Raw genomic sequence first — 27756 nt, forward strand, 5'->3', positions numbered from 1 at the left:
TCCGGTGCCGGCGGTGGCGCTGGTGGCGGCGGCTTCGGCGCGGGCTCGGGCCCTGAGCGCCCGAGCAGGTGAGACCCGGCCAACAGAGTGGGCCCGTTCCTGCCCTGGGGCCGGGGTGACCTGTGGGGAGTCCTGCGGTTCTGAGGGGCTGGGGATCGGCCTGGGCCGGTTCGAGGGTCTTTCCGGGGGACTGCGGGCTTTAGGGGGCCGTGGAGTACTGGAGGGACGAGGGCTACTGAGGCGCCTGCATGCACCCCTAGGGATCTGAGGGGGCGTTGAGGGGCATGTAGGTCTGAAGGGAAACCAGGGGCTGCTACCTGTGATGGGGCCATGGGGGAACTGAGGATGCCTAGGGGTCGGGGATGCAGAGAGGGCCTGAGCAGGGGCCATGGGCAGTCTTGAGGTTGTTAAGGCTCTCCTGCGGGCTCTGAGGAGGGCACTGAGGGGAGCTTGGAGGGGCTGAGGCACAAGGCTTCCTGGGGGGGTGCTGAAAGACCCTAAGGTGTCTAAAGGTGATCCTGGTCCTGAAGGCATGCTGAGGGGACCTGGGAGGAGTGAGGACCGTGGGAGGCTGGGGGTAGAGGGCTCAAATGAATCTGAAGGCCTGAAAGAGGCCTGAGGGCCTGGGAGAACCTGAGAGGGGGAGGCTGAGGGGTCCTGGGGGTCCCAGTGAGTCCGGATCGGCAGAGAGGGGTCTGGGGGACCTGGGGGATTGCAGGGGTCCTGAGAGGCTAGGGTGGGTCTTCAGGAGCCTGAGGATGGTGAGAGAGCCCTGAAAGTCTAAAGAAAACAAGGGAAGGATCCCTCCCTCAGGCTTCTCCCTCCCATCTCTGGGTTCAACTTCCTGCTTCTCAGGTTAAAGAACTTGAAGCAAGGTCTGGCCCTCAGACCAAGGGGGCAGAATTCACTCCCCCTTTGGTCAGAGAGAGGCCCCTTTTCCCTTTGGCCGAGCCCTGAGACTGGTTGCTTAAACCCCAGATTGGCATAAAAATTGTAGGTCTTTATATGTGGTGTTCTGGGTTCTCTGAGGGGAAGAACACCTGCCTTATGGAGCACACCCTCCCTCCCTCTTCCTATTGTATGAGGCCGGCATGGCCCAGACCCTCCCCTCTCAGCCCCCCAGGACAGCCTGCCATCCTCGGCTGGCCAAGGAGGAAATTTGGGCTCTTCCTTGCTGGTAAGCTTACGGGAGCAAATGATTTCACTCAGTGTGATAAATGATGAAATTGGTTGATACTCATGTGCTGTGGAGTCAGTCCTTGTTGTAGGAACCCAGGCTGGTGCTGCTAGGAAAAGCCTGAGGGCCCTGGTGGGTGAGTTGGGCTTTGGAGGCCTGCAGTGGGGAGCAAGGAGAGATCAGAGGGTTTGGGGAGACATTCAGGGGTAGACTGGGCAGGGCTTGGTGACCAGGCATGAAGTGGCATGTAAGGGACAAGCAAGAAGGGGCAGCAAACCCTAGGTCCCTGTCTTGTGATGGGATAACCTGGGGCAAGGGTGAGGTATAGTTAATTACTTACCATACAATTCACTCATTTTAGCTGGACAGTGCATTGAGTTTTAATACATTTATGGAGTTGTGCACCCGTGACCACAATCCAGTCTTTTAGAATGCGTCCATCACCCCAAGAGTTCCCTCCAGCCCCTTTGTGGTCAACCCCACTCCCACCTCTGGCCCCAGGCACACCCTGATCTGCCTTCTCTCTCTATAGTTAATGACTTTTTAGAAATTTTATATGAGGGGGATCATACAATATGTAGCTTCTTGTGTCCAGCTTCTTTCCTTTAACAAAATGTTTTTGAAGTTCATCCATGTCGTCGCAAGTATCAAAAGTTCATGCTTTTTCACTGCTGAGTGGTATGCCATTGTATGGATGGATGCAGTTTATCTATTTAGTGGTTGATGGGTGCTTGGGTTGTTTCTGTTTTGACAATTAAAAATAAAGTTGCTGTGAACATCTGGGTATGCGTCTTCAGGTGGACATATACTTTCATCCTCCTGAGTACATACCTAGGATGGAATGACTGGGTCCTATGGTAGGCGTAGGTTTAACTTTTTAAGAAACCGCCAAGCTGTTTTCCAGAGTGGTTGCGCCGTTTTACATTCCCAACAGCAATGTACGAGAGTTCCAGTTGCTCCCTGTTCTTGCCAACACTTGATATGGCCAGTCTTTAATATTAGCCATTCTAAGTATGTGCTGTTATCTTATTTGGGTTTTAATTTGCATTTCCCTAATAACTAGTGATGTTGGGCATTTTTTCATGGTCTCCCTGGCTATTCATATCTTTGGTAAATTTTTAAATTGAGTTGTCTTCTTCTTGAGTTTTGAGAGTTCTTTATATGTTTTGGAAACAAGTCCTTTGTCAGATATATGATTTGCAAATATTTTCTCCCAGTCTCTGGCTTGTCTTTTCATTTTCTTAATGATACTTTTCACAGGGCAGAGGTGTATCATTTTGATGAGGTCCAATGTTCTTTTTTGTGTGTGTGTGTGTGTGTGTGTGTGTGTGTGTGTGTGTGTGAGGAAGATCAGCCCTGAGCTAACATCTGTGCTAATCTTCCTCTTTTTGCTGAGGAAGACCGGCTCTGAGCTAACATTTATTGGCAGTCCTCTTTCCTTTTTTTTTCCCCCAAAGCCCCAGTAGATAGTTGTATGTCATAGCTGCACATCCTTCTAGTTGCTGTATGTGGGATGCGGCCTCAGCATGGCCGGAGAAGTGGTGTGTTGGTGCGCGCCCGGGATCCGAACCCGGGCTGTCGGTAGCGGAGCGCGTGCACTTAACCGCTAAGCCACGGGGCTGGCCCCGAGGTCCAATGTTCTTTTACGGATCATGCTTTTGGTGTCATATCTAAGACATCTTTTCTAAATGGAGGCACTTTATTTTTTTTTTTGAGGAAGATTGGCCCTAAGCTAACATCCATGCCAATCCTCCTCTTTTTTCTGAGGAAGGCTGGCCCTAGGCTAACATCTGTGCCTATCTTCCTCTGCTTTATAGGGGATGCCACCACAGCATGGCCTGACAAGTGGTGCCTCAGTGCATGCCTGGGATCCGAACCTGGGCTGCCAGCAGCGGAGCACGTGCACTTAACCGCTACACCAGGGGGCCAGCCCCCAGAGGCACTTTCTTAAAAGACATCTTCCCCATCCCTGAGATGCCCATTTGCCCCCTTCCCTCCATCCCAGTGAACAGTCATTGTTGTCTGGAGCAACTGATGGGGCCATCTTATTCCTGTAGTGCTAGTGTGGGAAGAGGGCTGAGTTTCTCTAATATGGCAAAATGGAGCAAACAGAAAGAGGACCAGGTTTTGATGCAGATTGTGGTACACAATATTCTCCCAAGGATCCTTTTCAGATGTAGAGGCCTTTGTAGCATTGTTCATTTATTCGTTCCGTCGTTTATTCCAAACGGGCCAGCCAGACCCGGTACGCAACCTGCCTATGACTCATTCCTCTTCATCCTTCCACATGCCAAGGTCATGGTCTCTCACAGCCTCCTGCCTCCCGAGCTCAACTTGCCCCCAGAATACTTTTTTTCGTTACCTTGTTGTTTTTTTGAAGTGAAACTTATATAACATAAAATTCACCCATTTAAAGTGTACAATTCAGTGGCATTTAGTACATTCACAGAGTTGTGCAACTATCACCTCTATCTAGTTCCAAAGCATTTCATCACCCCAAAAGGAAATCCTGTAGCCGTGAGCGGTCACTCCCTATTTCCCCTCCCCTAGCCCCTAGCAACCACTTATCTACTTTCTGTCTCTATAAATTTATCTGTTTGATAAATAGAATCATACGATATGTGACCTTTTGTGTCAGGCTTCTTTCACTCACATAATGAGCTTCATCATTCACATGATGTTTCCGAGGTTCATCCACATTATAGTGTGTATCAGTACTTCATTCCTTTTTATGACTGCATAATATGCCATTTTGTGGACACACCACATTTTGTTTATCCATTCACCAGCTGATGGACAGTTAGGTTGGTTCCACCTTTTGGTGATTGTGATTAGTGCTGCTGTGAACGTGTGTGCACAAGTTTTTGTCTGAACACCTGTGTTCAGTTCTTTGGGGTCTATACCAGGAGCAGAATTGCTGGATCACGTGGCTATTGTGTGTCCTTGATCGAGCTGTCATCACCCAGCCTTTCTTGGTGTGTTTGTTTGTGGAAATGCCTTGAGGGTAGAGAGCATGTCTGTCTTGTGTCATCTTATATGCCTGGAGCTCGGGCCACATAGAGGAAGTAAGTGTTCAAGAAATATGGCCGGGAGGGAGGGAGGAAGGAAGGGATGGATGGATGGGGTGTGGAAAAGCTCTCTAGGGCTTGCCATATGGTGGGTGGAAAGTCCCTAGTATGGGATTGGGTCGGCCCCTTACCTTCTTGGGGAGGCTTGTGGGGCTGTCGAAGGCTGTGGGGAGGCTGACCTTGTCTCTGAGGCTGGTTTTTCAGCCTGCCAGGCAGGGCCTGCATCTGCCTTTTTGTCCCACTTAGGGTTTGTCATTTGGCCAGGGGTGGGGATGGTTCCTGTCTTCCCCTTGGCCCTTCCAGCAGTCCCACAACTCAAGAAATTGTCCTCAGGAGGAACTGTGTTCCCCCACCCCCCCAACTGGCCCCAGCGTTACATAACATGTTTGTTCCAACTTCTCTTTTCTGCAACCAACGTGGAAAAAAGAAAGAGAAAAGCTTATTCTCCTTCTTTCCTATCTCAAGGGATCAACAAAAAACCCGTTGCCTAGTAGAGATGGTCGTTAATGACTGAATGGGACCTCTGGGGTGGGATGGATGGAGCGTGGCCGTCTCTGCGGCCGGCCGGGGCTTGTGGAGGGGAGGTGGGGTCCTAGCTGCAGGCTGGCTCACACAAAAGACACTTGTTTTCCAGCGAGCCCCCTCCCACTTCCACCTCGGGCCCTCCGCTGGGTCCAGGCTTCTGGAGGGAAAGGAGGTTTGCGGCCATGCGGGTTGTTGGGAGGGGGAGGTGGAATTCTCCGGAGAGTCGCACCTCCCCAGCTAAAATTCCATCGCTGTGAGGTACCCGGCCGGCCGAATTCCGGAGGAACCTTCTTTCCATGGAGACTCTTCAGACGTTGGGGCTTTGGCATCCTTGCTCCTCGGCCCATCTTCCCTAAAGGTGTCTGGATGGGGCCCAGGCTCACTGACTCACACTGCTCTTGGGGGGTGGGGTGGGGGTATCTGAGTGAGGGACACGCCGGCCACAGGTGTTTCCGTGCGAAGTCATGGCCGGGACGCAGCGTGAGTGGGTTTGGCACAGTTCAGCCGAGGCGTCTGCTCCTGGCTTGGTGGTCTTTGTTTGTTTAAACTTTCTTAACCAGCCCTCTCTGGCTGCACCCGAGATTGTCTTCACTAAGCCCCGAGGTTCTGGACGAGTTCAACCCCAACCTCTGTGTGAAAGACTGGGGGACGATTTGGCCTCCTGAGAAGGCTTTTGTTCCTCTGGCCTTGTCCTCTTTTCAGCCGGGAGGAGAGGCTGGATTTCACCCATCAGACATGGGGACTTGTCTCCTTCTGGCGGGAATTCCGGGAGATTGGGCAGCATCAGGTGCCTCATCAGACCCATGTGTCTGTGGTCCCTCCTTCTGGTGAGCAGGCAGCCCCTCATCCTCATTGCACACCTTGGGCATGTCTGTAACCCTCCGTGTGTTAGATTTCTCATCTGGGAAGTGGGACCCCGAGCGCACTGGGCAGGGTAGCTGGGAAGAAGCGAGCTGGGGTGAGGGCATGCTCAGAGGGTGCCCAGCTCCTCACATGTGTGTGTGTTAGTGTTACTGTGGACGTGGTGACGTTGCCCTGTGGTCCCGACACTGTCATCGTTCTGTCCACTGTGCCTGTGTGGGCCTAGAGGGGATCATAGGGTGTTGGCAGGTCTTGCCAACGAGTCAGTGTGGCAGGTGGGGAAAAGAGGAAGTTGCTGTCTTAGTCCATTTGGGCTGCTGTAACAGAATACCATAGACTGGGAGGCTTATAAATAACAGAAATGTATTTCTCACAGTTCTGGAGTCTGGAAGTCCAAGATCAAGGTGCTGGCAGATTGGGTGTATGGTGAGGCCACTTCCTGGTTCATGTGTCTTCTTGCTGTGTCCACACAGGATAGGAGGGTCTAGGGAGCTTTCTGGAGGCCCTTTATAAGGGCACTAATCCCATTATCAGGGCTCCGCCCTCATGACCTAATCATGTCCCAAAGGCCCCGCCTCCTAATACCATCACATTGGGGGTTAAGTTTCAACATATGAGTTTTGAGGGTACACAGACATTCAGTCTATGGCAATTGGCCTGAGTAGTTGGGAGGACAGTGGCAGCATTACTTGGTGGCCGTGAGTGGGAAAGTGGCAGGGGCAGTGGGAGTATGGAACGTGTCAAGTCTGAGCCACTTCTGTATTATCAAGAAGGCAGATGTCGCCATGTGAGTCTGGTGCCCGGGAACAGAGTGCAGAGTGTAAGCTGGGTGCGGCTGGCCAAGTGTTGGAGTGGGGCTAGTTGAGTCTGCAGCAAGCTGGAGGGAGTGCTGGGCTGGAGGTGCTCGGGGGCCAGGCTGTCAGCTCAGCTCCTCCTGGGGTAGTGAGGCGTTACTTTCCTAACCTACTGGCCTGCGGGGTCCCTCGAGCTCATGATGTGAAATTACTCTGAAAACTGCACACTTCACCCCGAATTGTGCAGCGTGATTGTCTCACAGCTGGATTGTTTCCACCCAGTAGCTGCGACCCCTGGGGACGGCCTTCTTGTAGTTGCCCGTAGTTACTGGGGTAGAAAGGTTTTATTAGCCTCCGCTATCATCGTGCCTTCTCCAGGGAGCCCACTCGATGTGTCATCCCACTTTCCTTAGGCAGGTATTTTTTATTGCCGATCCACACGGGAGAGCTGAGTGAGGCCAGGTCTGGAAGTTTACGTGCGTGTCCCCCTAGACACTTTAAAAGTGGGGCTGTCTCTGTACTCCCACCCTTTTGTCTTAGGGGATATTTCAGACTTGTGGTTGAAGGCCCTGGGGGAGGGGGAGGGAGGGGAGGAGGAGGAGGAAGGGCCCAGAGAGAAACAATTCACCGATGTGGGTGACATCCTGGCATCCCAGCTCCTTTCTCCTGTGGATGGGACTCATTGGACACCTTTCTCTTCCCCTGGTGGCTGTCTTGTGCCTCCTGTGTGCCTGCCGCTGCGCTTAGTGCTGTGTGTGTGGACCCAGGACAGACGGACCCTGCCTGCGGGACTCCGACACGCCGGCAGGGAGTTAGTGAGACAGCCGTGCAGTCATTTCCCCATGGTTGCCAGCAATGATCCCAAAGCCCAGGTGGAGGTTTCCGCCTTCTCGCCTTCTCCGGAAGGTTCTGAGAGCCTCCTCTCGAATGAGGTGGAGTGAGTCTGAAGGTTAGTGTCATTGGCTGGGGGAAGGGGGTCTCTAGTAGTAGAATATTTTCTGGGCGTGTGCAGGTTCTCAAGAGGCAGGAGCCTGGCTTTTCAGGGCTCAGTAGGGCAGAGAGGAGCCGGAGAGGGTGGGAGGGAGGAGGCAGGAAGGCTGCAGGCCTGGGAGCCAGTGCAGGGTTTGAATGCATGGGCACCTCCGTTGTGTTTTGGAAGGATCCCTCTGGCGAGAAATGAGGGACCTGGACCAAGGTAGGGGCCGTGGAGATGGTGAGGCAGGCTTGGGTTTGGGGAAGATTTGAAGTTGAACTTGTGCAACATGCTGACCGCTTGTGGGGCTGGGCAGGGAGTCACTGGCTCTCAGGTTTCTGCTGCACTGAGGGGTGAGTGCTGCAGGAGGACCCAGTGAGCAGGTGGACGGGCAGGGGAGGCAAAGCCTCACTTGGCCTGAGAGGCTGCAGCTGCCTTTGAGCATCTAGTGGAGATGGGGGCAGAGGTGGTCATCTGTCTTGGAGGGCTCGCAGTCCTGCCTCTGTTCCAGAAAGCTGTCATGCCTCTCCTTGCTCAAGGGCCTCAGGTCTTCCAGCATGCAGGAATGGTCCCAGGAATGTCCTTCCTCCTGAGAAAAGGCCTAGGTCCTGAGGTCTCCCCCGTTTGATTCCACCCACCAACTCTGAGCTTCGCCTTGAGAGTGCTCCCCACGTACACCACACAGGCTTATTTTCTCTCTCCTCCTCTCGTCTGTTGGAAGGTCGAGTTGGTTTCACTTTTGAGCCGCATCTCTGTCTGCCCCTTGCACCTCCTCTTCATCCCGGCTCTGAGCTGCCATCAGCTCTTGCCCTCCCAGCCACCGGCCCCCTCCTCCAGCTGGTGGGACCTCCCAAGGCAGGCATCAGACCATGCCGCTCCCCCGCCTGACACCTGTCAGGGGCTTCCTTATTCTCAGAATAAAAGCCACTTCTCTACATGAGCCTCCCAGTCCCCACAATGAGGCCCTGACCCCCCAGGAGGCCCCCCGTGCTTCTGCAGCCTGGCTGGTCTCCAACAGCGTGACAGCACCCCTCCTGGGCCTGTGACCCGGCTCTCCCTTGGCTGGAATGTCCTGTCCCAGTGCTTTGCACGGCTCCAGCGTTGCCTCCTTGTGGCCTGGCTGCTCTGTCCACCGCAGCCCCTCTCCTGCCCCTCTGCCCTGTGCTCATGGTACGTTCTGTGTACTCAAGGCCTTGTGTCCCCTAGAATGTGCTCTCCCCGAGGGCAGGGCTTCACCGTGGTGACTCTGATTCGATCCAGCAAATACCTCAGACATGGTCTGTGATGGGTTTGCGAGGGGACTGGCCTGACCTAGAGGCTTTTGGAACAGTCCTCCACGGCCCTACCGGGCAAGGGTCAACCTTCTCCTCCTTAATCACGGGGGCCAGATGGAGAAACAGAAAATCACAGGCGTGTTGTCAGTGAATCAGCCCCGTTAGAGAGAAGCCAGTGAACGGTACCCTTTGCGTGTGCATCATTTAGTTAACCAACAGGATCTTAGGGCTGTGTGTTGAAGACGGGAAATGGCCTGCCGCTCTCCCTGTCCAGCTGCCTGCAGTGGGAAGTGGGGGCCAGGACCGCTGGGTCCCCACCGAGGCAGACCCGCCCTCCTCCTGTGGTAGCCGCTCCGTAGCTGTGCAGGCGAGCTCTTAACACTTGTTAACCCTGCGTCTCTAGTCCCTTCCTCCTCCCCCGCCCCTTTCCATTTCTCTCCAGAGAGAGTTCCTCAGGATTCACAGAACTCGCCCCCCACGGGCGGGAGAACCTTTCCCTAGCATTCCTCCTCTGCAGAGCGGGTTTTGGGGTGCATCCAGCGTGATTTCAGACCCCTTGCCAAGCAGCCGAGTGGCTGATCTCTTCCCTGCACTACCTTGCCGCACACTGAAAATATTGTGATTTGGGAGGAAGTAACCAGCACCTTCGGGGAATCACAGACCTTTCCTGTGAGGGAAGCAGCTTCCGGAATTGAACACGCTTGGCCTGGAGGAAATCTTGAAGAGTGGACCTTTGGGCTTTTACAGGCCTGGGGGGGGGGTCACCCGAGGATCAGGCTGAAGATGTTTTCTGACGCCACAACTGCGAAATTCCACAGGGGTCAGAGACGTGATCGGGGCGGGCGGGAGTGGGCTGGGCTGGATATCCGGAGAGCTCTCCTCTCAATGGGATGTTAGAATTTGAAGCAGTCTGCCGAAGGAAGCAGGAGCAGAGAGATGTGATCACCTGGAATCTTCTGTAACCCCAGCTGAGAGTGGAGCACTCTCCCGAGGCTGGGTTTAGGGGGTGGTGAGGTGCCCAAGAGGTAACAGGCATGTAAGGGAGCCCCACTGAGAACCCTGAAGGCAGCCTCCACATGGAAAACTTGCAGGACTGTAGTTAAAGTCATGACCCTGTGCTTGCCTTGGTGAAGTCTGGTCTATCCCAGGAGGGCTCTCGCTCGCTCTCTTTTCTCCCGCCTTCTGTCACGGGAGGAGGTAATTGCAGCCTGCCCATGTGCCCGTAAGGCAGGGCGGTTGGGAGCACGCAAATGTTTATGCTCCACGTGAGTCACTTGCATAAACGATTGGTGGTGTTTTCCTTGCTGAGGCTGATGGCATCGGCTGCCCTGCAGCTTGAGCCTTAGGCATGCTTCCAGCATTTTAGCATTTAGAGTTGCTGAACTTTCGAGGTGGGGGGTGTGAGTAGCTTGCTGACCTTTCACAGGGAGCTGACTGTCTTGTCACAGGCAGGCGGGGCTCAGGCTGAGTACAGCCACTGCCCTCTCCCCGCAGATCTCCCAGCATGGCTTCCTTGTGCCCCCCGCCCCCCTGTCCCCCGGAGTAGGAAGCCTGTGTGCAGTGCAGGGAGAGGTGGCAGCTGGAGAAGCATTAACTCCACTGTGGTTTTTCCAGAGGCTCCTCTGGAATGTGGTGGATGGGAGCCCTGGATCTGAGGCTTCTGACATTGAAGGCCCCCTTTGGTTATGAGAACTAGAAACTCAACTTACTGCCTTCAGTTAAAAAATAAGGGTTCATTATTCACATTAAAAAAAAAGTTCAGGGAGAGTTTTAGGTACGTTGGGATTCAGGGCTCAGATGATTCCCTTGCAATCTGTGACTCCCGTCTCAGCTCTGCCTTTCCTCTTGGCTGGGCAAGGTGACCATCCAGAGGGAAGGCGAGTCTCCGTCCTGGGAGCTCCAGCAAAAGTCCCAGGGAAGGCTCTGATTGGATAAGATGGGTCACACTCCCATCCTGGGACCAATCAGCATGGCTGTGGGCCTGGGAGACTCTGGTTAGCCAGGCTAGGTCATGAGTCTCCCTTTCCAGCCCAGGGATGGAGTCTCCTGATCCCTGTCGCTGGGGCTGAGAGTGAAGAATAGGAAGTTCCCTGAGGAAAACGGGGCCCTTATCAGAAGAAGGAAAGGATGTTGGTACCTCCTAAAATGAAGATATTCTTGACAGGCCCCTTCTGATACCTTATTTTATGCTGCTGTTGGAAGGGCCCAGCTGAGCCATCCCCACGTCTGTATCTGCCTCCGTCTGGCCTAGCACCACAGGGCGTGAGCACATGCTGTTCATCAGAACTGTCCCTTTCGGGGCCTCAACACCTGCCCTAGCAGGGGAGACAGCCAGGCTGGGCCCGCAGATACTGGAATTTGGCAGTGCTGGAATCTCACTGCGTTTTCGAGTGGTGCTCTAGGGCTGTGTGATCATGCACCTACTTGCCTGATCTGCAGAGTGAAGGGGTTTTTCTCAGTCAAGTGGCCCCATCTCCAAGCCCAGTATAGCGGGGATAATGTGGGGGGATGGGCTCTTATTGGGATCAGCCTCGCATCAGTGGATGAGAATGAAACAGGTGAAGCCTCAGACTGAGACCTGCCATCTAGTCTGCTCCTGCCACTCCTGGCATGGGAGCCCCGGCTGGGCTTTGAGGGGCAAGGGAGCCTGTGGGGAACCCTGGCTGGGCCTTGAGGGCAAGTGAGGCCACGGGGGAGACCTTCTACTTCGAGAAGGCTCAGAGGTGCAGGTGGCAAAGGAGCATGGAGGAGCTGGTGGACCTGGGAGTGTGGCATAGGGAGGAGGGTCAGTGGGGTGCAGGAGAAGTCAGCCCTTCAATGTGGGAAACAGCATGAGCGAAGTGTAGAGGTCAGACATCCCAGATAGAATCCTGCCAAGGGCTTCCTGGTTGAGCCCAGTCAAAGGATAACATACTCAGTCCCAGGACTTGGACCAGGAGGTCACATGGAGGGGGTGAACAGAGCAGATACATGCAGCAGATATGTGCAGCAAGCAGAGATATAAGTCAGGCTCCAGCCAGTGTTGCCACCTAGCAGCCATCCGCTTGCCACCCATCCATTCACCCACCCACCCAGCTATCTACCCACTCATCCACCCATCCGTCCATCCACCCATCCGTCCACCCACCACCTACCCATTTGTGCATCCATCCATCTATCGTCCATCCATCCACCCACCCATCCATTCATCCGTTCAACATCCATCTGTTCATCTATCCATTATCCCTCTATCCATCCATCATCCACTCACGCACCCACCCATCCAACTATCCAATTGACAAGCATGTCTGAGCTCTGAGCACATGCTGGGCATGGTGCCAGGTGCCAGAAACAGCAGGAGACAGAACCCACCCAGCCCTGCCCCGGTGAGGCTGGGATCACCGTTTCAGCCTTGGGGAGACAGACTGGGAAGAGACAGATGGTGTGCTAGACAGAGCGATAAGCAGGGAAGAAAAATAAAGCCAGGTCGGGGGTCAGAGAAGCATGGGAACCTGGGAAGGCTCTCCTAGTGTGACCCTGCAGGGTGGGGTTACCTCACTCGGAGCAACTGGAGGGTCAGTGGGACAGTCCACACCCTTGCCCTGGCCTGTGCTGAGGAACCACGTCCTGCCCTTCCTGCTGTCCAGCTCCAAGTCCACCTCCCAACTTGGTGCCCCTCGTGAGCAATCTTAGCTCTCCCAGCCTTAGTCTCCCCATCTGCATCACGGTGATCATGAGGTCCACCCACCTGGGGCTATGAAGAGGCCGACACCGGCCAGGCCCCTTGTGTGCTGAGTGGCCTTGGGTGGGTGCCTGAACCTGTGTGCCTCAGTGTACCCGTCTGTAAATTGGTGGTGATAGTGGTATCCCCCTTTCCAGGCTGTCCACTGAGAGGTGAGCTGGGAGCCAGGTCTGCACCTGCCCAGTCCACAGCCCTGCATGGAGTGGGTGCTCACTCACCAGGATGGGGAGGGGCGGGGGTATCATGGAGGCGGAGCTTGCTGCTGACGAGGGAAGTGAGGTCTGGGTGTCCTCTTTCCTTCTTCCAGCCTTGAGAAGTGGCTAGAGTTGGGCAGGTCTGGGATTGGGTGCACGCTGTCCACAGGGTCCTCCTGTCCATCAGCAATGGCCAGACCCCCATGCACCCTGGACTGTCAAGGGCATTGGTCAGAGGCTAGAGTGAGGGTGCACTGCCCAGGCAGGAGGTCACGGACTGGCTTGAGGGGCACTGGGCTCACAGCAGTGGTCCCTGAAGAGTGAGGAGAGGCTCACAGTGGAGAGCCGTGGGGGGTGCTTAAGCAAGGGAGTGACGGGGTCTGACGTTGCCTTCCATTGGCGTGAGGACAGGCTGTGTCCGCAGAGTGCACCACTGTGACCCAGTCAGTATTTGGGGAGCACAGGGATCCGTGCGGTTTGTCCCTTTCACAGCAGAGCAGGACCGCCGAGCTGGCCCTGCCTTGTGTGTAGTGGGCACTGAGCGAGGCCACCCCGCCCCAGGCCCTGTGCCCCTGGGGTCTCGGGCGGGCCTCGAGATGGGCTCGCCTGGGTCTCATTGTTGGGCTGGTGACATGCAGCCCAGGTAGACTCAGCCTGTACTCCCAACCCCACTGGGTTTGCCTCTCCAGGACAGGAGCAGCGGCTTGCCTCACTTCACTGGGTCCTTGCCAGGATTGATGATGTTCTTTCAAGGTGATGCGGGTTCCAGAACCTACCTGCCTGCCCTGCCGCCCTTTCGACCCTCAGCCTGCCTGGCTGGCTGTCACATGGGGGTTCTCAGGAGGTGCCAGCCTCAGGTGCCACGAGGTTGCATGGTTACCTCCTGCCAGGCACTCCCTGACACCCTCTCTTTTCTGTCGCCCTGTCACTGTCCAGCAGGCACAGACAGACAGGAGCCAAGGATGTACACGTGGGGGATGGCTCCTGATAGTGATGCCACGAGGAAGATGAGGCGGGCAAGTGCAGCGTGAGCTCCTTCACAGAGCTCAGGGAGGGCGTCTCTGCGGGCAGCGTGCTCCCAGGGTGGGCTGCAGTGGGCCCTGGCCGTGTCTACAGCCCAAGGCTCTTGGAGGAGGCAGAGTGGATGGGAGGGAGGGGATAAGGAGGAGACACCTGTCCTCCTGAGACACACACAGATCAGTCCACAGGCTGCAAAGGCTGGCCTTGAGGCTGGGCATCCTGTTTTAAATTATTGCAGAAGATGTAGGAGAATAACAAGCATGATGATCAGGAGGGAGAAATAAACAACTGCTGATGCCTGTGGAGAGAAACCAGGCTCGGGGGGGCATGGGATCCGGGCCCTTGGCCAGGTTTTCTTCTCTCTCTCTGGGCTTCTGTCCCCCGCCTCCCTGGGTCTCTGTCCCTCCCTCTTTCTGGGTCTCTGTGCCCCCCCCCACCCAGTGTCTCTTTTTCCCTGTCTTTATCTCTGCCCCCCTCTCTCTGGGTCTCTGTTCCCCCTGGGTCTGCCAGTGGTTTGGTGTCCAGGCCTGCCTGGACACTGCCATGGGGACTTGCATCTGCTCCTGGGCTCCACGCTTGTCCACCGAGAAGCCCTGATCTTTGGTTCCTCCCCAGGAGCCCAGGAACAAGCCTTGTTAGAGAACTGCAGGCAGGCATCTTGGCAGGAGCTGCCCCTTATCAGGAGGGGTAGGCCCAGGAATGGGCCTGCTGCGCCTGGGGTTGAGGAGGGTGGGGCCGGCCTCGGAGGCGAGCAGTCCCAAGAGAGAGCACACTGACGTGAGCGTGGGGGCTGCTGGTCCGCTGGAGCGTTAGAGGGCCGGTGTGAGGTGCCAGAACATGGTGACTCTATCCTTTGGGCTGGGAGCACAGTACCCGGAACTGTGAAATATTGTGGTAACCATGGCAACAGTGGCTCCGGGGTTGTCTGCCTTTGTGGGGCCTGTGGGACCCTGGCTCAGATGCACCTTTTATCCATGGAGCTGCATGCCCAGGAGCCAGCACTGTGGCCTTGGCAGAGCCAGCAGACTACAGCATAGTGAGAAGTAGGAGCCAGCGCTGGAGTTGCCCGCAGCCGTAGGGGCTGTGCTGGGCCTCGATTTCCCCATCATGAAGGGGACACTTGCTGCACTGACCTCCTAGCCTGGCGGGGGATTCATCAGCTTGCGTGTGAAGAGCCATGCCTGGCACATGCTGCGTCAGTGGGCCTGCCTCGCGAAGGGTCAGAGGTGGGCGAGAGGGGGAAGGCAGAGAAGTTTCCAGTCTGGCTGGAGGACAGGAGGTAGGGGGAGGGTAGTATGTGAAATAGGGCGGAGAGGTGGACCAGCGGGCTGCCAGAGCTACTCCATCTGTAGCTCTAGAGCCCGAGTTCCCCCTCTCTGGGCCTCTGTCCTTCCCTCCCGGGGCCTCAGCCCCCTTCCCCACCCACCTGCTCTGAGTCTCTGTCCCCCTCCATTCTGGGTCTCAGTCCTCCCTCCATTCTGGGTCTCTGTCCCTCCCCTTGGGTCTCTGTCCCCCCCCACGTCTCTGTCCCCCCCCCCCCCACCCCGGGTCTCTGTCCCTGCCCTCTGGACTCTGTCTTCCCCCCTGGGTCTCTGTTCTCCCTCCATTCTGGGTCTCTGTCCCCCTCTCTCTGGGTCTCTGTCCCCCCGCTCTGGTCTCTGTCTCCCCCTCTGCGTCTCTGTTCTCTCTCCATTCTGGGTCTCTGTCCCTCCCCCTGGGTCTCTGTCCCCCCCTCACATCTCTGTCCCCCCTCTCTGGGTCTCTGTTCTCCCTCCATTCTGGGTCTCTGTCCCCCCCCCCCACGTCTCTGTCCCCCCTCCATTCTGGGTCTGTCTCCCAAAGGGTAGCGTTTTCCCCACTGATGCACCCCGGGACCCTGGGGCCCAGTGGCCTGGAGCTCCCTGGTACGGCATCAGCCGGGGCGCGAGCCAACCAGCTGTGCTGCGCTGCTGTGCTCCGTTGAGCCACATGGACAATAAAACCAAAATTGGCTTTGAAAGTGGAAGTGCTCTCCGTTTTAAGGGGAAGTGAGGGAATTTGCATGTCAGAACAGTATGTTAAAGGGGCAATACCGTCAGACTCTGTTCTGGCCTGAGCTTTGGGCTCCATGTGGGGGTGGGAAAGGACTTGACAAAACCCCAAAGAAATGTTTCCATGAAATTCTTTCTTGTTCTTGCTTTTTCCTTTTTTTTTTTGGACATTCCAATGAAAAGAACTGTTCTGGGACGTCGGATCTCTCCTGTAGGGTTGGGTAACTGACCGTGGAGACCAGGGCCAGCAGCCCGGTGAGAGCGGAGGAGGGGAGTGCCCACCCCGCAGGGTGTTGCTCTCAAGGCAGCCCCCACCTCCACCACAGGGCCCCGTCACAGAGGTGCTAGGGCCGCACTTGGTGTGGCTCTGCACTGTCTGTGGCCTCCCCCCACCTGGCCATCCTGCCTTGGGCTAGGTCCCCTCCAAAGCAGACCCTGAGGCGAGGACTTCAGCCCATGGCGTATTTGAAGGGTGACTCCACGAAAGACCAGAGGCGGGAGGGAAGGAGCCCACGCAGGGGAGATGAGCCGTTGACAGCATGGGTAACGGGCTCAGCTGGCTGGGGACCCCGAGGAGATGATGGGGATCCTGCTACAAGTGGGCCACCTGGGGGCATTTATCCCACCCAGTCCTACTGGATGTCAGCCCCTATGCAGGGAAAACCCCAAGGGAGGCAGTGCCGTGTCCCCATGTCCATCACAGGCCTGGGCCTGGCAAAGGGGTGCCCGATGACAGTGCTCGGGGGACGTGGTGCGGGGGAAGGGGATCAGGATGGTCCCAAGCCCAGGCCAGGCCTGCAGGGGCCACATGTGACCCCTCAGAGGCCAGATCCAGGCCAAGGGTGCAGCTGGGGCGGCAGAGAGTGACCTCCAGAGATGCCCTGACCCGGCTGCTGACGCATTGGCTCCGATGACTCAGTGCGGGTGACCAGGGCTCTGGTGGCCGTCTGGAGACTCGGACCGGCTCAGGGCTGCCGCCGCCGCCGCCTTCCTGGGGGCGCGTGGCCCCACCGCGCCGGCCGCCCCCTGTCTGGGCCAGCCTGAGTAATGGGTCCTTCCCTTAGTCATCGGTCCCAGGCCCAGCCCTCCCTCCTCCTCCTGCCCACCGCCGCCCAGCCAAGCCTGCCTCTCCATCCAGGCTGGGGACTCTGGCCCCTGCTGGCTTCTCTTCCTCCCTGAGCTCCCCAGAGGGTGTAAGGTGTGTGTGAGGGTAGTGGTGGGGGTTTCAGGGCCGGTTGTCCCATCTGTGAGATGAGAGGAAGGAAACAGCCTTGTGGGGTGCTGTGAGCCTTCCTGGGGGCACGAGGAGGAGGCCTAGGGGAGGATGAGGCATGGACAGAAAGGGGCTGCCTCCTCCCTGCCCAGTGCAGCTTGAGCCTGCAGCCTGTGAGCAGCCCCGCAGTGGGCTTGGCTGGAATTCCTGTGCCGGGGCATCCTAACTCCCACGTAGGAGTATGGCCTCTGCGTTCAACTGAAGGGAGCTCTTTGTTGGAAGTACCATAATTCTGTGTACCCCCTTGAAAGGCGTTTAGCTCATTTCCCATCTTTGGCCCCTAGAAACAGTATTTGGTGAATATCCTTTGCATCTCTCGTCTTGTATGTGTGAGTATATCTCGGATAAATCCTAGAAGTAGACTTGCTGGTTTGAGGATGTGAGCCTTTAGAATTTTGCTAGGTCTGCCAAACTGCCTTCCTGGAGTTTGTCTTACTTCACACTCCCACTGGGAACGGACGTGAGCGTCTGCTGCCAGACAGCCTGATGACTCTGCCCACCTGAGGGGTGAGGCTAGTTTCTTGGTGAGTGCAATTTTCTTATTGTGAGTGAGGCTGACTCTTAGGTTGTCTAGCTAGCTGTGCTTCCTTTCCTGTGAACCGTCAGCCCACATCCTTTGTACATCTTTCTGTGAGCATGATGGCTTTGTATTGATTTCTTGGTGCTCTTTGTATATGGGGGACCACAGTAAATATATGTGCAGGAACTGAGCAGTCCCAGGATGAAGTTGCCCCTGGTGTGAAATCTTCCTTCTGGTGAAAATGTGCACGTGCCTGCCAGTCCCCAGAGCTTAGAGGAAACACAGGAAGTCCTCCCTTCTTGCCTCGCAATTCAAGGAACTTCTAAGAAAAAACGAGGCCAGTTGAAAGCAAAATGGCAAAGGCCTGGCAGGCCTGTGCACAGAATCTGTGAGGCGAGGTGTCCATGGAGAGGCTAGCCAGGCTCCCTTGGCATCTGCCATGTGCTGGCACACTGGGTGATTCCAAGCTTTAGGTCTCCAAGCCCCTGGCCCGGTTTGAGGGCACATGAGTGGCTCGTACGGGGGGTGGTGGTGGGATGCAGCCCCCCACCGGGCCTTGCTGCTTACCTAGCCCAAAGGGAAGCTGAGGGAAGTAGGCAGTCTGTGGTCCCTCGTTTCCCAAGAGGTGACTGGGGCCAGGGAGCCTCACCACAACTCTGTGACATCTGTGCTCCTGCCTGCCCCGTTTGACAGCTGAGAAAATGAAGACCCAGAGACAAGGGAACGTGCCTGAGTCACACAGCTGGCCGACGGCTGGGCAGGAGTTGGAATCCTGCCCTCTGCTCATCGCACCAGATGCCAGAGCCTTGTGAGGCGAGGGCTGTGCTGCAGCCCAGGCAGGCTTCCTGGAGGAGCGAGTCTCACTGAGCTGCATCTCCCAGCCTTTGTGTCCTGGCCTGAGCCCCAGACACTCCACTCAGGGCCAGGCTCTGGGTTTGGGTGACTTAGGGGACCCTGGTGTTGAGAGTGGCATGCTGGTGCTGTCCACTCCAGTGCTTGGACCTGCTGAGTCCAAGTCTGTGTCTTAATGCCATGCAATTCACCCGCATGGTAAAGTTCAAGACTCATCTCTTCTCTGCCTTCCCCTCCCCCGTCCCTGAGAGGGAGGCTCCGAGGGGTCACTCCCCGTTCTTGACCACCAGGCCACTGTGCTGCACAGAGAGGGTGAGCACGCAGCCCCAGGCACGAGGGCCCGTGGTGGTGGGGGAGGTGGCTCTGCACACTGTCAGGCAGGCGGGGCCCCAGGCAGGGCTGCAGGGAGTGGGTTGGCTTCCCAGGGCAGGCCGTTGTGGCAGCCAGGCCTTTGGGGCCAGCACCCAGGACGCAGCCAAGCCCTCTGCTCCAGGGGAAAGGCTGGTGTCGCTGTCTAACTGCAGGGCTGGGAGGAGAAGTTGGGGACACCCTCACTTTCTGGCCTCCGTACCCCTTTGCACCCGGCTCCTGTCCCCTCTCCCTGGGGTGCTCACAGCTGCAGCATGAGGCTGATTCTGGACGATTTGACCACTTTTTGTTCCCATTCCCTGGACTGTGTGCCTGGTGAGGGCAGGGCCACTCCATCTCGTTCACGCTGTGTCCTCCCACCCACGAGAAAGGGAAGAGGGGCTGACAAAGCCGATGAGGCAAGCAGGTGGGGTGGGGGGTGGGGTCCTTGGAGACTTGTGCAGGGTGCAGGCAGCTGCAGGACTGTTGTAGGGTGTTGACGAGAGGACACAGTGAGGCTCTGTCCCTGGAGGCGTCCCTGCAGGGGCTGTAGAGTGGAGGGCAGCCCTTTGAGGTGGGCACACTTTGAGGCCCTTAGAATCCTCAGGGTCCAGGAACCAATGGCATTCTCTTAATGATCTTCAGAACTTGGGTCCATCGTGGGGTCTTGGCAAGCAGAAAGAGCAGAGACTCGGGTCACAGCAGTGGCCTGGTCAGGCAGGATGGGCTGGACGCAGTGGCACTGGCTGCCTCGTGCCGGGGAAGGCAGGGGGTTGTATGAGGTGGCCATCCCCTCCACCTGGTGGGGAGAGGCGACGGGGCTGAGCTGGAGACTTGGGGTCCTCCTGGGCCCCTTTCCTTCCCTCGCTCCATGGCCTTTAGGAGGGCTGTGCACCCAACCTTCCAGGCAAACCCTGGGTTTGGCTGCCAGAGCCCCAGGCACCCTAGCATCGCCAGCCCAGATGACTGTGGCCCTGGGCTCCAAATCATGTGTGTTCCTGCCTCCCAGGGACAGGCAGCCTTTCTACCAAGTGCCGGCCGTGTCCCCCCATGCCACGTCCCCACACCTTTGGGACCCTGAGCACCTTGCAGGCCTGTGGTCAGCGCCTGGGGCCCTGTAGCCCCTCTGCCCATTGATTGGTTCAGCCCCCTTTCCTGAGGCTCTCTGGAAGGGCCACTGAGGTGGGTGGCCTGTGTGTGCTCGGGAACCTCCTGTTAGCAATGGCTGCGTTGATTGAGCACTGACTGTGTGCCTGTGCTTGGTGTCAGCTCTTTTACTCCCGGGAGTGCTTTGGGAGCTGGTGGGCAGTGGGGGCTGAGAAGCCTTTCTCCTTCTGCTTTCTTGGAAAGACCGGTGCCCACATTCCTGGCCCTCATTTGCGGGCAGGCATCAGTTCCAGGAATGGGAAAGCAAGTTCTAGAGAGCTGGAGGCTGTGGGGAGAGAGCAGAGTGCTTGGGAGGGTGGCCCTGGCCCAGGGCAGAGTGGGGCGTGGGTCGGGAGAGTCCTGGGGGGCTTCTTGACCCCACAGGGGCCTGACCCTGGAGCTGTTGGCACGTTCCCCTCCTGTTGTATTTGGAGGATGAAGTGATGTATTAGGGCCTTTTGAACCATTCATTCATTGAGGCACTCTACGAAAGTTTTCTGAGATGAAATAGCAAAGGGGACAGGGGCTGGAGGGGAGGGGATGAGGGGATGAGTGGGGCATAGGGTCTGGACCACGGAGCGCCTCATATGCTGTGAGGTGCTGGCGGCCATGGCTGGGTTTTATGCAGGACCTGAGAAGGCTCGATGTCCTTTCATTTTGTTTTTCGTGTTTTTTTTTTTTTTTGTGAGGAAGATCAGCCCTGAGCTAACATCCGTGCTAATCCTCCTCTTTTTGCTGAGGAAGACCATCTCTGAGCTAACATCTATTGCCAATCCTCCTACTTTTTTTTTCCCTGAAGCCCCAGTAGATAGTTGTATGTCATAGCTGCACATCCTTCTAGTTGCTGTATGTGGGACACGGCCTCCGCATGGCCGGAGAAGCGGTGTGTCGGTGCGCGCCCGGGATCCGAACCCGGACTGCCAGCAGCGGAGCGCGCGCACTTAACCGCTAAGCCACGGGGCTGGCCCTTGTTTTGTTTTTTTATTGAAGTGAAATTCACATAACATAAAATTCACCGTTTTAAAGTGTACAATTCAGTGGTATTTAGTGCTTTTACAGTGTTGTGCAACCACTACCTCTGTCTAGTTCCAGAACATTTTCATCCCCCCAGAGGGAACCCTGTCTTCCTGAGCAGTTAGTCTCCATCCCCCCTCCCTAGCCCCTCGCAGCCACCAATTTGCTTTCTGTCTCTGGATTTGCCTGTTCTGGACGTTTTGTATAAGTGCATCATGCAAACATGTGGCCTTTTGTGTCTAGCTTCTTTCACTTATAAAAATGTCTTAAAGGTTCTTCCACGTTGTAGCACGAATCAGAGTCATTCCTTTTTTATGACTGAGTAATATTCCATTGTGTGCATACAGCACATTTTGTTTATCCACTCATCCGTTGATGGTCATTTGGGTGTTTCCACCTCTCTCCTTTCTAAAACTTTATTTTTTATTCTAAAATGACCTTTGCCTCCTGAATCCTCATTTTGAGGTGCAGGGCTCTCTACTTCACTTGTCCCCTTCTTCCTGGCAAGCTGCCGCCACAGGTAAACTCATTTTCTTAGGGCAAATATTCTTGGTTTTGTGGCTTCCCCACAATTTGCTATGCTTTGCCCCATATTGACCACAGGGTAACAGGAAGATCCCATGTAGCCTGCTATTTCCCAGGCCCAGGTTCAAATCCTGCTGCATCTTGTTGTAGTTCCAGGGCTATGGACAAGCCACTTGCCGTTTCCCTGTCCATGGAAGGTGGGACAGGCCTTTCCCCTTGACTGGATGGCCACTGATTGCAGGCCAGAGCCAAATTCTTCTGAAAATGGCCAGAGTGACTTTGTGGTTGTGTGGCTGCCCTCCCCTGGGGTGCTGGGCACAAGAAGTGGGCTGGGCAGGTGTTGGTGTGGCTGGGCCTTGAAGGCTGGCTCCTCCTGGAGGTGGTGCTCCCTGCTCCCCAGTGGACGGCTGGCTTGTGACACCCCCATCCCCAGGGCCTGTGCTGCCTGGGAAGCTGCAAGTCGTCGTTCCTCCTTCACACCTGAACTGGGGCTCTGTGCCAGCCCCTTAATCCCGCTCCACCCTTTGCAGGGGAGAGAAGATGGGTTTACCTGTGGGGGCAGCTCGCTGGGGCATGGGGGACAGCAATGTGACACAGAGGGTCCTCTACCTCAAAATGAGTGCTCACAAGGCACATTTAGAGTGAAAAATAATGGAATAAAGTTGTAAAAAGGGGAGGAGTGGAAGCAACCCAAATGTCCACAGATGGATGAAGGGAAAAAGAAATTGTGGTCCATCCACACAGTGGAATATTACTCAGCCATAATAAGGAATGAAGCACTGACACATGTTACAGCATGGATAAACCTCAGAAACATTATACTGAGTAAAAGAAGCCAGACACAAAAGGCCTCATAGTGCGTGATCCCATTTATATGAAACGTCTGGAACAGGCGAATCCACAGAGACAGAAAGCATATCAGGGCCGGCTCCGTGGCTTAGTGGTTAAGTGCGCGTGCTCCGCTACTGGCGGCCCGGGTTCGGATCCCGGGCGCGCACCGATGCACTGCTTGTCCAGCCGTGCTGAGGTGGCATCCCACATACAGCAACTAGAAGGATGTGCAGCTATGACATGCAACTATCTACTGGGGCTTTGGCGGGGAGGGGGAAAGGAGGAGGATTGGCAATAGACGTTAGCTCACAGCTGGTCTTCCTCAGCAAAAAGAGGAGGATTAGCATGGATGTTAGCTCAGGGCTGATCTTCCTCACGAAAAAAAAAAAAGAAAGCAGATCAATGGGTGCCAGGGGCTGGGGGAGGGAGGATGGAGATTGACTGCTCATGGGGACGGAGTTTGATTTTGGGGTGATGGGAGTGTTCTGGAACTAGATAGAGGTGATGGTTGCACGACATGGTGAATGTACTAAATGCCACTGGATTTTTTAAAATGGTGTATTTTATGTTATGTGAATCTCACCTCAATTTAACAAAAAAAGAGTCATTGTAACCTCCTCCGGTTCTATGTGAAACCCCTCCTGTTTCACAGGCGGCAAATGGAAGTGGAGAGGCTGCGTCTGCTGCCAAGGCCTCTTGGTGGGCAGGTGGCAGATGTGAGCAGGACTCAGGTCTGGTTTCTGCTTCTCTGGGGCTGGTTCTGGCAATTTTGCCCACGCCTGGGACACCTTCAGAGCCTGCCCAGTGTCTGGGGCGGAGACCAGACAGCCCTGAGGCCTCTGAGCCACGCCCCCACCTCTGCTGTCTTGCAGCTTGGCCGACAAGAACGGAGCCCTCAAGTGCACCTTCTCGGCACCTGGCCACAGCACCAGCCTCCTGCAGGGCCTGGCCACCCTCCGCGCCCAGGGCCAGCTCCTGGACGTCATGCTCACCATCAACAGAGAGACCTTCCACGCACACAAGGTGGTCCTGGCCGCCTGCAGCGACTACTTCAGGTGAGTGGGGCGGCCCCAGGGGCAGGCTGGAAAGCGCCCGCCCTTCTAAGAGGCAGCCGTCTCCGCACCAGCCAGCCAGGGATGGCTCTGAGTGAAAGTAGCTGGTGTTGGCCAAATGTCCAGTAAACCTGCAAGTTTCTCCAGGTTTGCAGCTTTATTCAAACTTTTTGGGGACATTGTGCAAGCAAGCAGAATATGCCTGAGAATTGAGTCAGAGGCGGCCAGTGGGCTCCTATTTAGCAGCTTCCGCCCTGGGGGTGGTGGCGGGGCTCCTCCAGGTTTTCCTTCTAAGTCTTTATTTGATACCAGTGTGTGCCAGGCACTGTTCTAGGCCTCAGGGATCCAGCAGGGATAGGACAGGCGCAGGTCCCTGCCCTCACAGCGCCTGTACTCAGGCCAAGGGACAGGCCAGCGCCCCCATGTGCGCATGCTCTAGTCCAGTACCCATGTGACAGGTGAAGGCTTGCTGGGTATACGGGTCAGTCTGCCACCAAGGCCCTTTCCTAAAAGTTCCTTCCCTGTGCCCAGCTTGGTGGGGGCACGAGGGCCCCCGGGTGCTGGGCCAGGAGCCATTCTCCTTGCCAGCTGGGGGCTGTCACGAGCTGGGGATGGTCTCGCTCATTCCCTTGGTGACCAGCCGGCAAGCTTCCTCCTGCCAGGTGGCGACCCCACCAGAGAGCTGGGGGCCCGCCCTGACGGTGGTACTCCAGCCTGGCTTCGCCAGCTGTGGCAGAGGCGCCCCTGCCCGCCGTCTCAGAACCCCAGCCCAGGTGTGCACCGTGGGCTGCATGCTCCTCCAGCCCAGGTGCCTTGCCTGGTGCGCCCCCCGGCTGCCCACTCTGTGGGCTCAACGAGGCCGTTCTGGGGAGTCGGAGCAGCCAAGCCATCTGGGGCGCCGCTTCTATTTTTATTCTGGATTTGGGGACGGGCGGGCCAGCCCAGCCAGAAATGCCCTTTAAAGGCTCCTCTGCCCTGGCATTGCAGCCGGGAAGGCCTTAAAAGGCAAGGCTCCCTCCCGTCGCTGTGACTGCCTCTGCCTTTGATGGGCTGATGGGACTCGTGGGGACAAGAAGGGGCAGTGTCTGGGGGGATGGCAGAGTGCTGCTTCTGGAAGGCTCTGTGGCGCTGCGGCGTGGAGTGTTGCGTAGTTGTTAGCTGGTGGCCCCGCAGCAGCACCAAGCTCAGCTGTTCCTGCTCAGGGGCCCGAGCCCAGCCCACAGTGGGTGTGCAGCTGGGGGGCGGGCATCTGTTGGGCAAATGGATGAGCGAAGTTCCCTCCCCTTGGTCAGCCGTCATGATGAATGCTGATAGTAGTCGCAGTTATAATAAAATGCCAGCTTGCTCTGTGAGAGGAGCCTGCCTTGCACCATCTTCTAGAACCTCCCACAAGCTCTGAGTGGGCGCTGGGGTTCTCACCCCTTTTCCCGGTAGAGGGCCCCTGAAGGCCATGGGGGGGCTGTGACCCAGGTCTTTGTCTCCCACTGGTGCTCACGTTAGTGCCACTTGCCAGAGCAGGACAGCACAGCTGACAGCTGAGTCACTCACAGGGGGTCTCATGGTGGGCTGGGGCTCCTGTGGGCCATTCTTGGGGGGCTTCCCTGACCTCCTGGGCCTCTCTCTGGAGATGGCAATGACCCCAGTGGGGCCCCCTGATGGGCACTCCCACCTGGGGACCCTCACCCCCTCCCCATCCCTGTGTGACAGCAGCTGAGACCCAGGCTGGGGAAGGTGGAGCCACCTGCCCAGGTGAGCGTGCCGCTGAGGGGCTGGGCTCTGTGGACAGTGCTGCTAGTGCCTGCGGGGTCTCGGCCTCATCTCCTCGGCTTTCTGCAGGTGTGGTCTTCCAGGGCCAAGTGCCAAGGTATGGCTGGAGAGCTGTCCCCGGAGCCAAAGCCAAGGTGTAGTCTCCTTCTGCACAGCTGCACCCGCCCCGCCATGAGCGGCTCCCGGCTCCCACCCTCCGAATCAGCTGGGCCCCAGGCCTGCACGCTTCTGGGTGAGGCTAGGCAGGGCCCCTTGTGGAGGGGCACAGTGGGGAGCTGCTGTTTGTAGGAAGATGCATAGTTTAGACTGGATTCAAAATCTTTCTGTTTTGTTTTTTGAACATCTTTAATGACCCTCTGGCCCCCCTCACCCCATACCCCAGTATCTGAGGCCAGGCTGGTCTGGGCCAACCACAGTGCCCCTTGGCCTCCCTGAGCCCACATGCTATGTCTCCCACCTTCAGGGCCATGTTCACGGGTGGTATGAGGGAAGCGAGCCAGGACGTCATCGAGCTGAAGGGTGTGTCGGCCCGCGGCCTGCGGCACATCATTGACTTTGCCTACAGTGCCGAGGTGACGCTGGACCTGGACTGCGTGCAGGATGTGCTGGGTGCCGCTGTGTTCCTGCAGATGCTGCCTGTGGTGGAGCTGTGCGAGGAGTTCCTCAAGGCCGCCATGAGCGTGGAGACCTGCCTCAACATCGGCCACATGGCCACCACCTTCAGCCTGGCCTCGCTCAAGGAGTCAGTGGACACCTTCACCTTCCGGCACTTCCTGCAGATCGCCGAGGAGGAGGACTTCCTGCACCTGCCACTGGAGCGCCTCATCTTCTTCCTGCAGAGCAACCGGCTGCAGAGCTGCGCCGAGATCGACCTGTTCCGCGCTGCCATCCGCTGGCTGCAGCATGACCCGGCCCGGCGGCTGCGCGCCAGCCATGTGCTCTGCCACATCCGCTTCCCGCTCATGCGGTCGTCGGACCTGGTGGATAGCGTGCAGACTCTGGACATCATGGTGGAGGATGTGCTGTGCCGCCAGTACCTGCTGGAGGCCTTCAACTACCAGGTGCTGCCTTTCCGGCAGCATGAGATGCAGTCTCCGCGCACGGTTGTGCGCTCAGATGTGCCCTCACTAGTTGCCTTTGGCGGCACGCCCTACACCGACAGCGACCGCTCCGTCAGCAGCAAGGTGTACCAGCTGCCTGAGCCGGGCGCCCGCCACTTCCGCGAGCTCACAGAGATGGAAGTGGGCTGCAGCCACACGTGCGTGGCCGTACTGGACAACTTCGTGTACGTGGCTGGTGGCCAGCACCTGCAGTACCGCAGTGGCGAGGGTGCAGTGGACGCCTGCTACCGCTATGACCCCCACCTGAACCGGTGGCTGCGCCTGCAGGCCATGCAGGAGAGCCGCATCCAGTTCCAGCTGAACGTGCTGTGTGGCATGGTGTATGCCACGGGTGGGCGCAATCGGGCTGGCAGCCTGGCCTCAGTTGAGAGGTACTGCCCGCGGCGCAACGAGTGGGGCTATGCCTGCTCGCTGAAGCGCCGCACGTGGGGCCACGCGGGCGCCACGGCCGGGGGCCGCCTCTACATCTCGGGCGGCTATGGCATCTCAGTGGAGGACAAGAAGGCGCTGCACTGCTATGACCCCGCAGCTGACCAGTGGGAGTTCAAGGCGCCCATGAGCGAGCCCCGCGTGCTCCACGCCATGGTGGGCGCCCGCGGCCGTATCTACGCCCTTGGGGGTCGCATGGACCACGTTGACCGCTGCTTCGACGTGCTGGCCGTAGAGTACTATGTGCCTGAGACGGACCAGTGGACCAGCGTGAGCCCCATGCGGGCCGGCCAGTCGGAGGCCGGCTGCTGCCTGCTGGACAGGAAGATCTACATTGTTGGGGGCTACAACTGGCGTCTCAACAACGTGACAGGCATCGTGCAGGTGTACAACACCGAAACAGACGAGTGGGAGCGTGACCTGCACTTCCCAGAGTCCTTTGCAGGCGTCGCCTGTGCCCCTGTCCTGCTGCCCCGGGCCGGGACCAGGAGGTAGCCCCCGGGGTTGGCATGGCCTCCACTGTCGCCACGAGGGGCTTGGCGAGCCCACGTCTGAGTGAGAACCGCGGATCCCCCCTCTCCCGGGCTGGCCTCCCGGGGTCTGCCTGTTGATAAGGTCCCTCCTTTCTTCCCGAAGCAGATCTGGGCTCAGCGCTGGCTGAGGTTGCCTGCCAGCAACAAGGCTGGCGTGTCATGGCAGCAAACTTGCACCCGAGGCGGTTTCCTGGTCGTGCATTGTCCTAGTCCGTGGGTGGCAATCTGGGCTCTTTGGGGTGGTGTTGTGTGGCTTTGCCCCGCTTCTCTCCCCTCCCACAGCCCAGCCGTCTCAGACATTCAGATGTGGGCTCATTAACGTGATTAACGTGATCCCAAATCCATGGTATGCAACTCACCCCCCTCCAGGTTTATGCGCCTGTGTTTTTTAAAATAAATGCACCACAAATCTCTGTAACATATAGACCTCTAGGAGTGGGAGGGGGGCTTGGAAGCACCCACCTGCCCAATAAACCCAAGCTACTGGGGGTAGAAGGGGCTGGGGGAGGAAGGTCCCGTACGCGTCTGCTTTTCTGTCCTCGGTCCCCACACCTTCAGGGCGTTCCCTCAGCCACTTTCAGGAGGAAAAACACAGTCAGCTCCCAGCTTACAGGCACTGGGTGTTCTGTTTGGCACTGGGCGTCTCGTGGTCCTTCTTGAGGACTGGGCCCACGCCTTGGTCCCTGTCCCTGTGCCGTGGTTGAAGGG

General features: G+C 57.1%; 1 protein-coding gene across 1 annotated transcript; it reads left to right on the top strand.

The window, feature by feature from the left end:
- Positions 1-27466, top strand: KLHL26 (kelch like family member 26). Its single transcript, XM_058563805.1, has 3 exons — positions 1-68; positions 23019-23195; positions 25423-27466. Exons 2-3 carry the CDS (start codon positions 23131-23133, stop codon positions 27008-27010), a joined length of 1653 nt encoding a protein of 550 aa, XP_058419788.1. The 5' UTR covers positions 1-68; positions 23019-23130; the 3' UTR covers positions 27011-27466.
- The last annotated feature ends 290 nt before the right edge of the window (positions 27467-27756 follow it).

The sequence above is a fragment of the Diceros bicornis genome, chromosome 20 (assembly GCF_020826845.1).
Source record: "Diceros bicornis minor isolate mBicDic1 chromosome 20, mDicBic1.mat.cur, whole genome shotgun sequence".
NCBI lineage: Eukaryota > Metazoa > Chordata > Mammalia > Perissodactyla > Rhinocerotidae > Diceros > Diceros bicornis.

Coding starts and splice junctions, on each gene's coding strand:
- KLHL26 (XM_058563805.1), top strand. CDS start 23,131: ATGCTCACCATCAACAGAGAGACCTTCCACGCACACAAGGTGGTCCTG. Junction 23,196..25,422: donor CTGGCCGCCTGCAGCGACTA/CTTCAGGTGAGT, acceptor TATGTCTCCCAC/CTTCAGGGCCATGTTCACGG.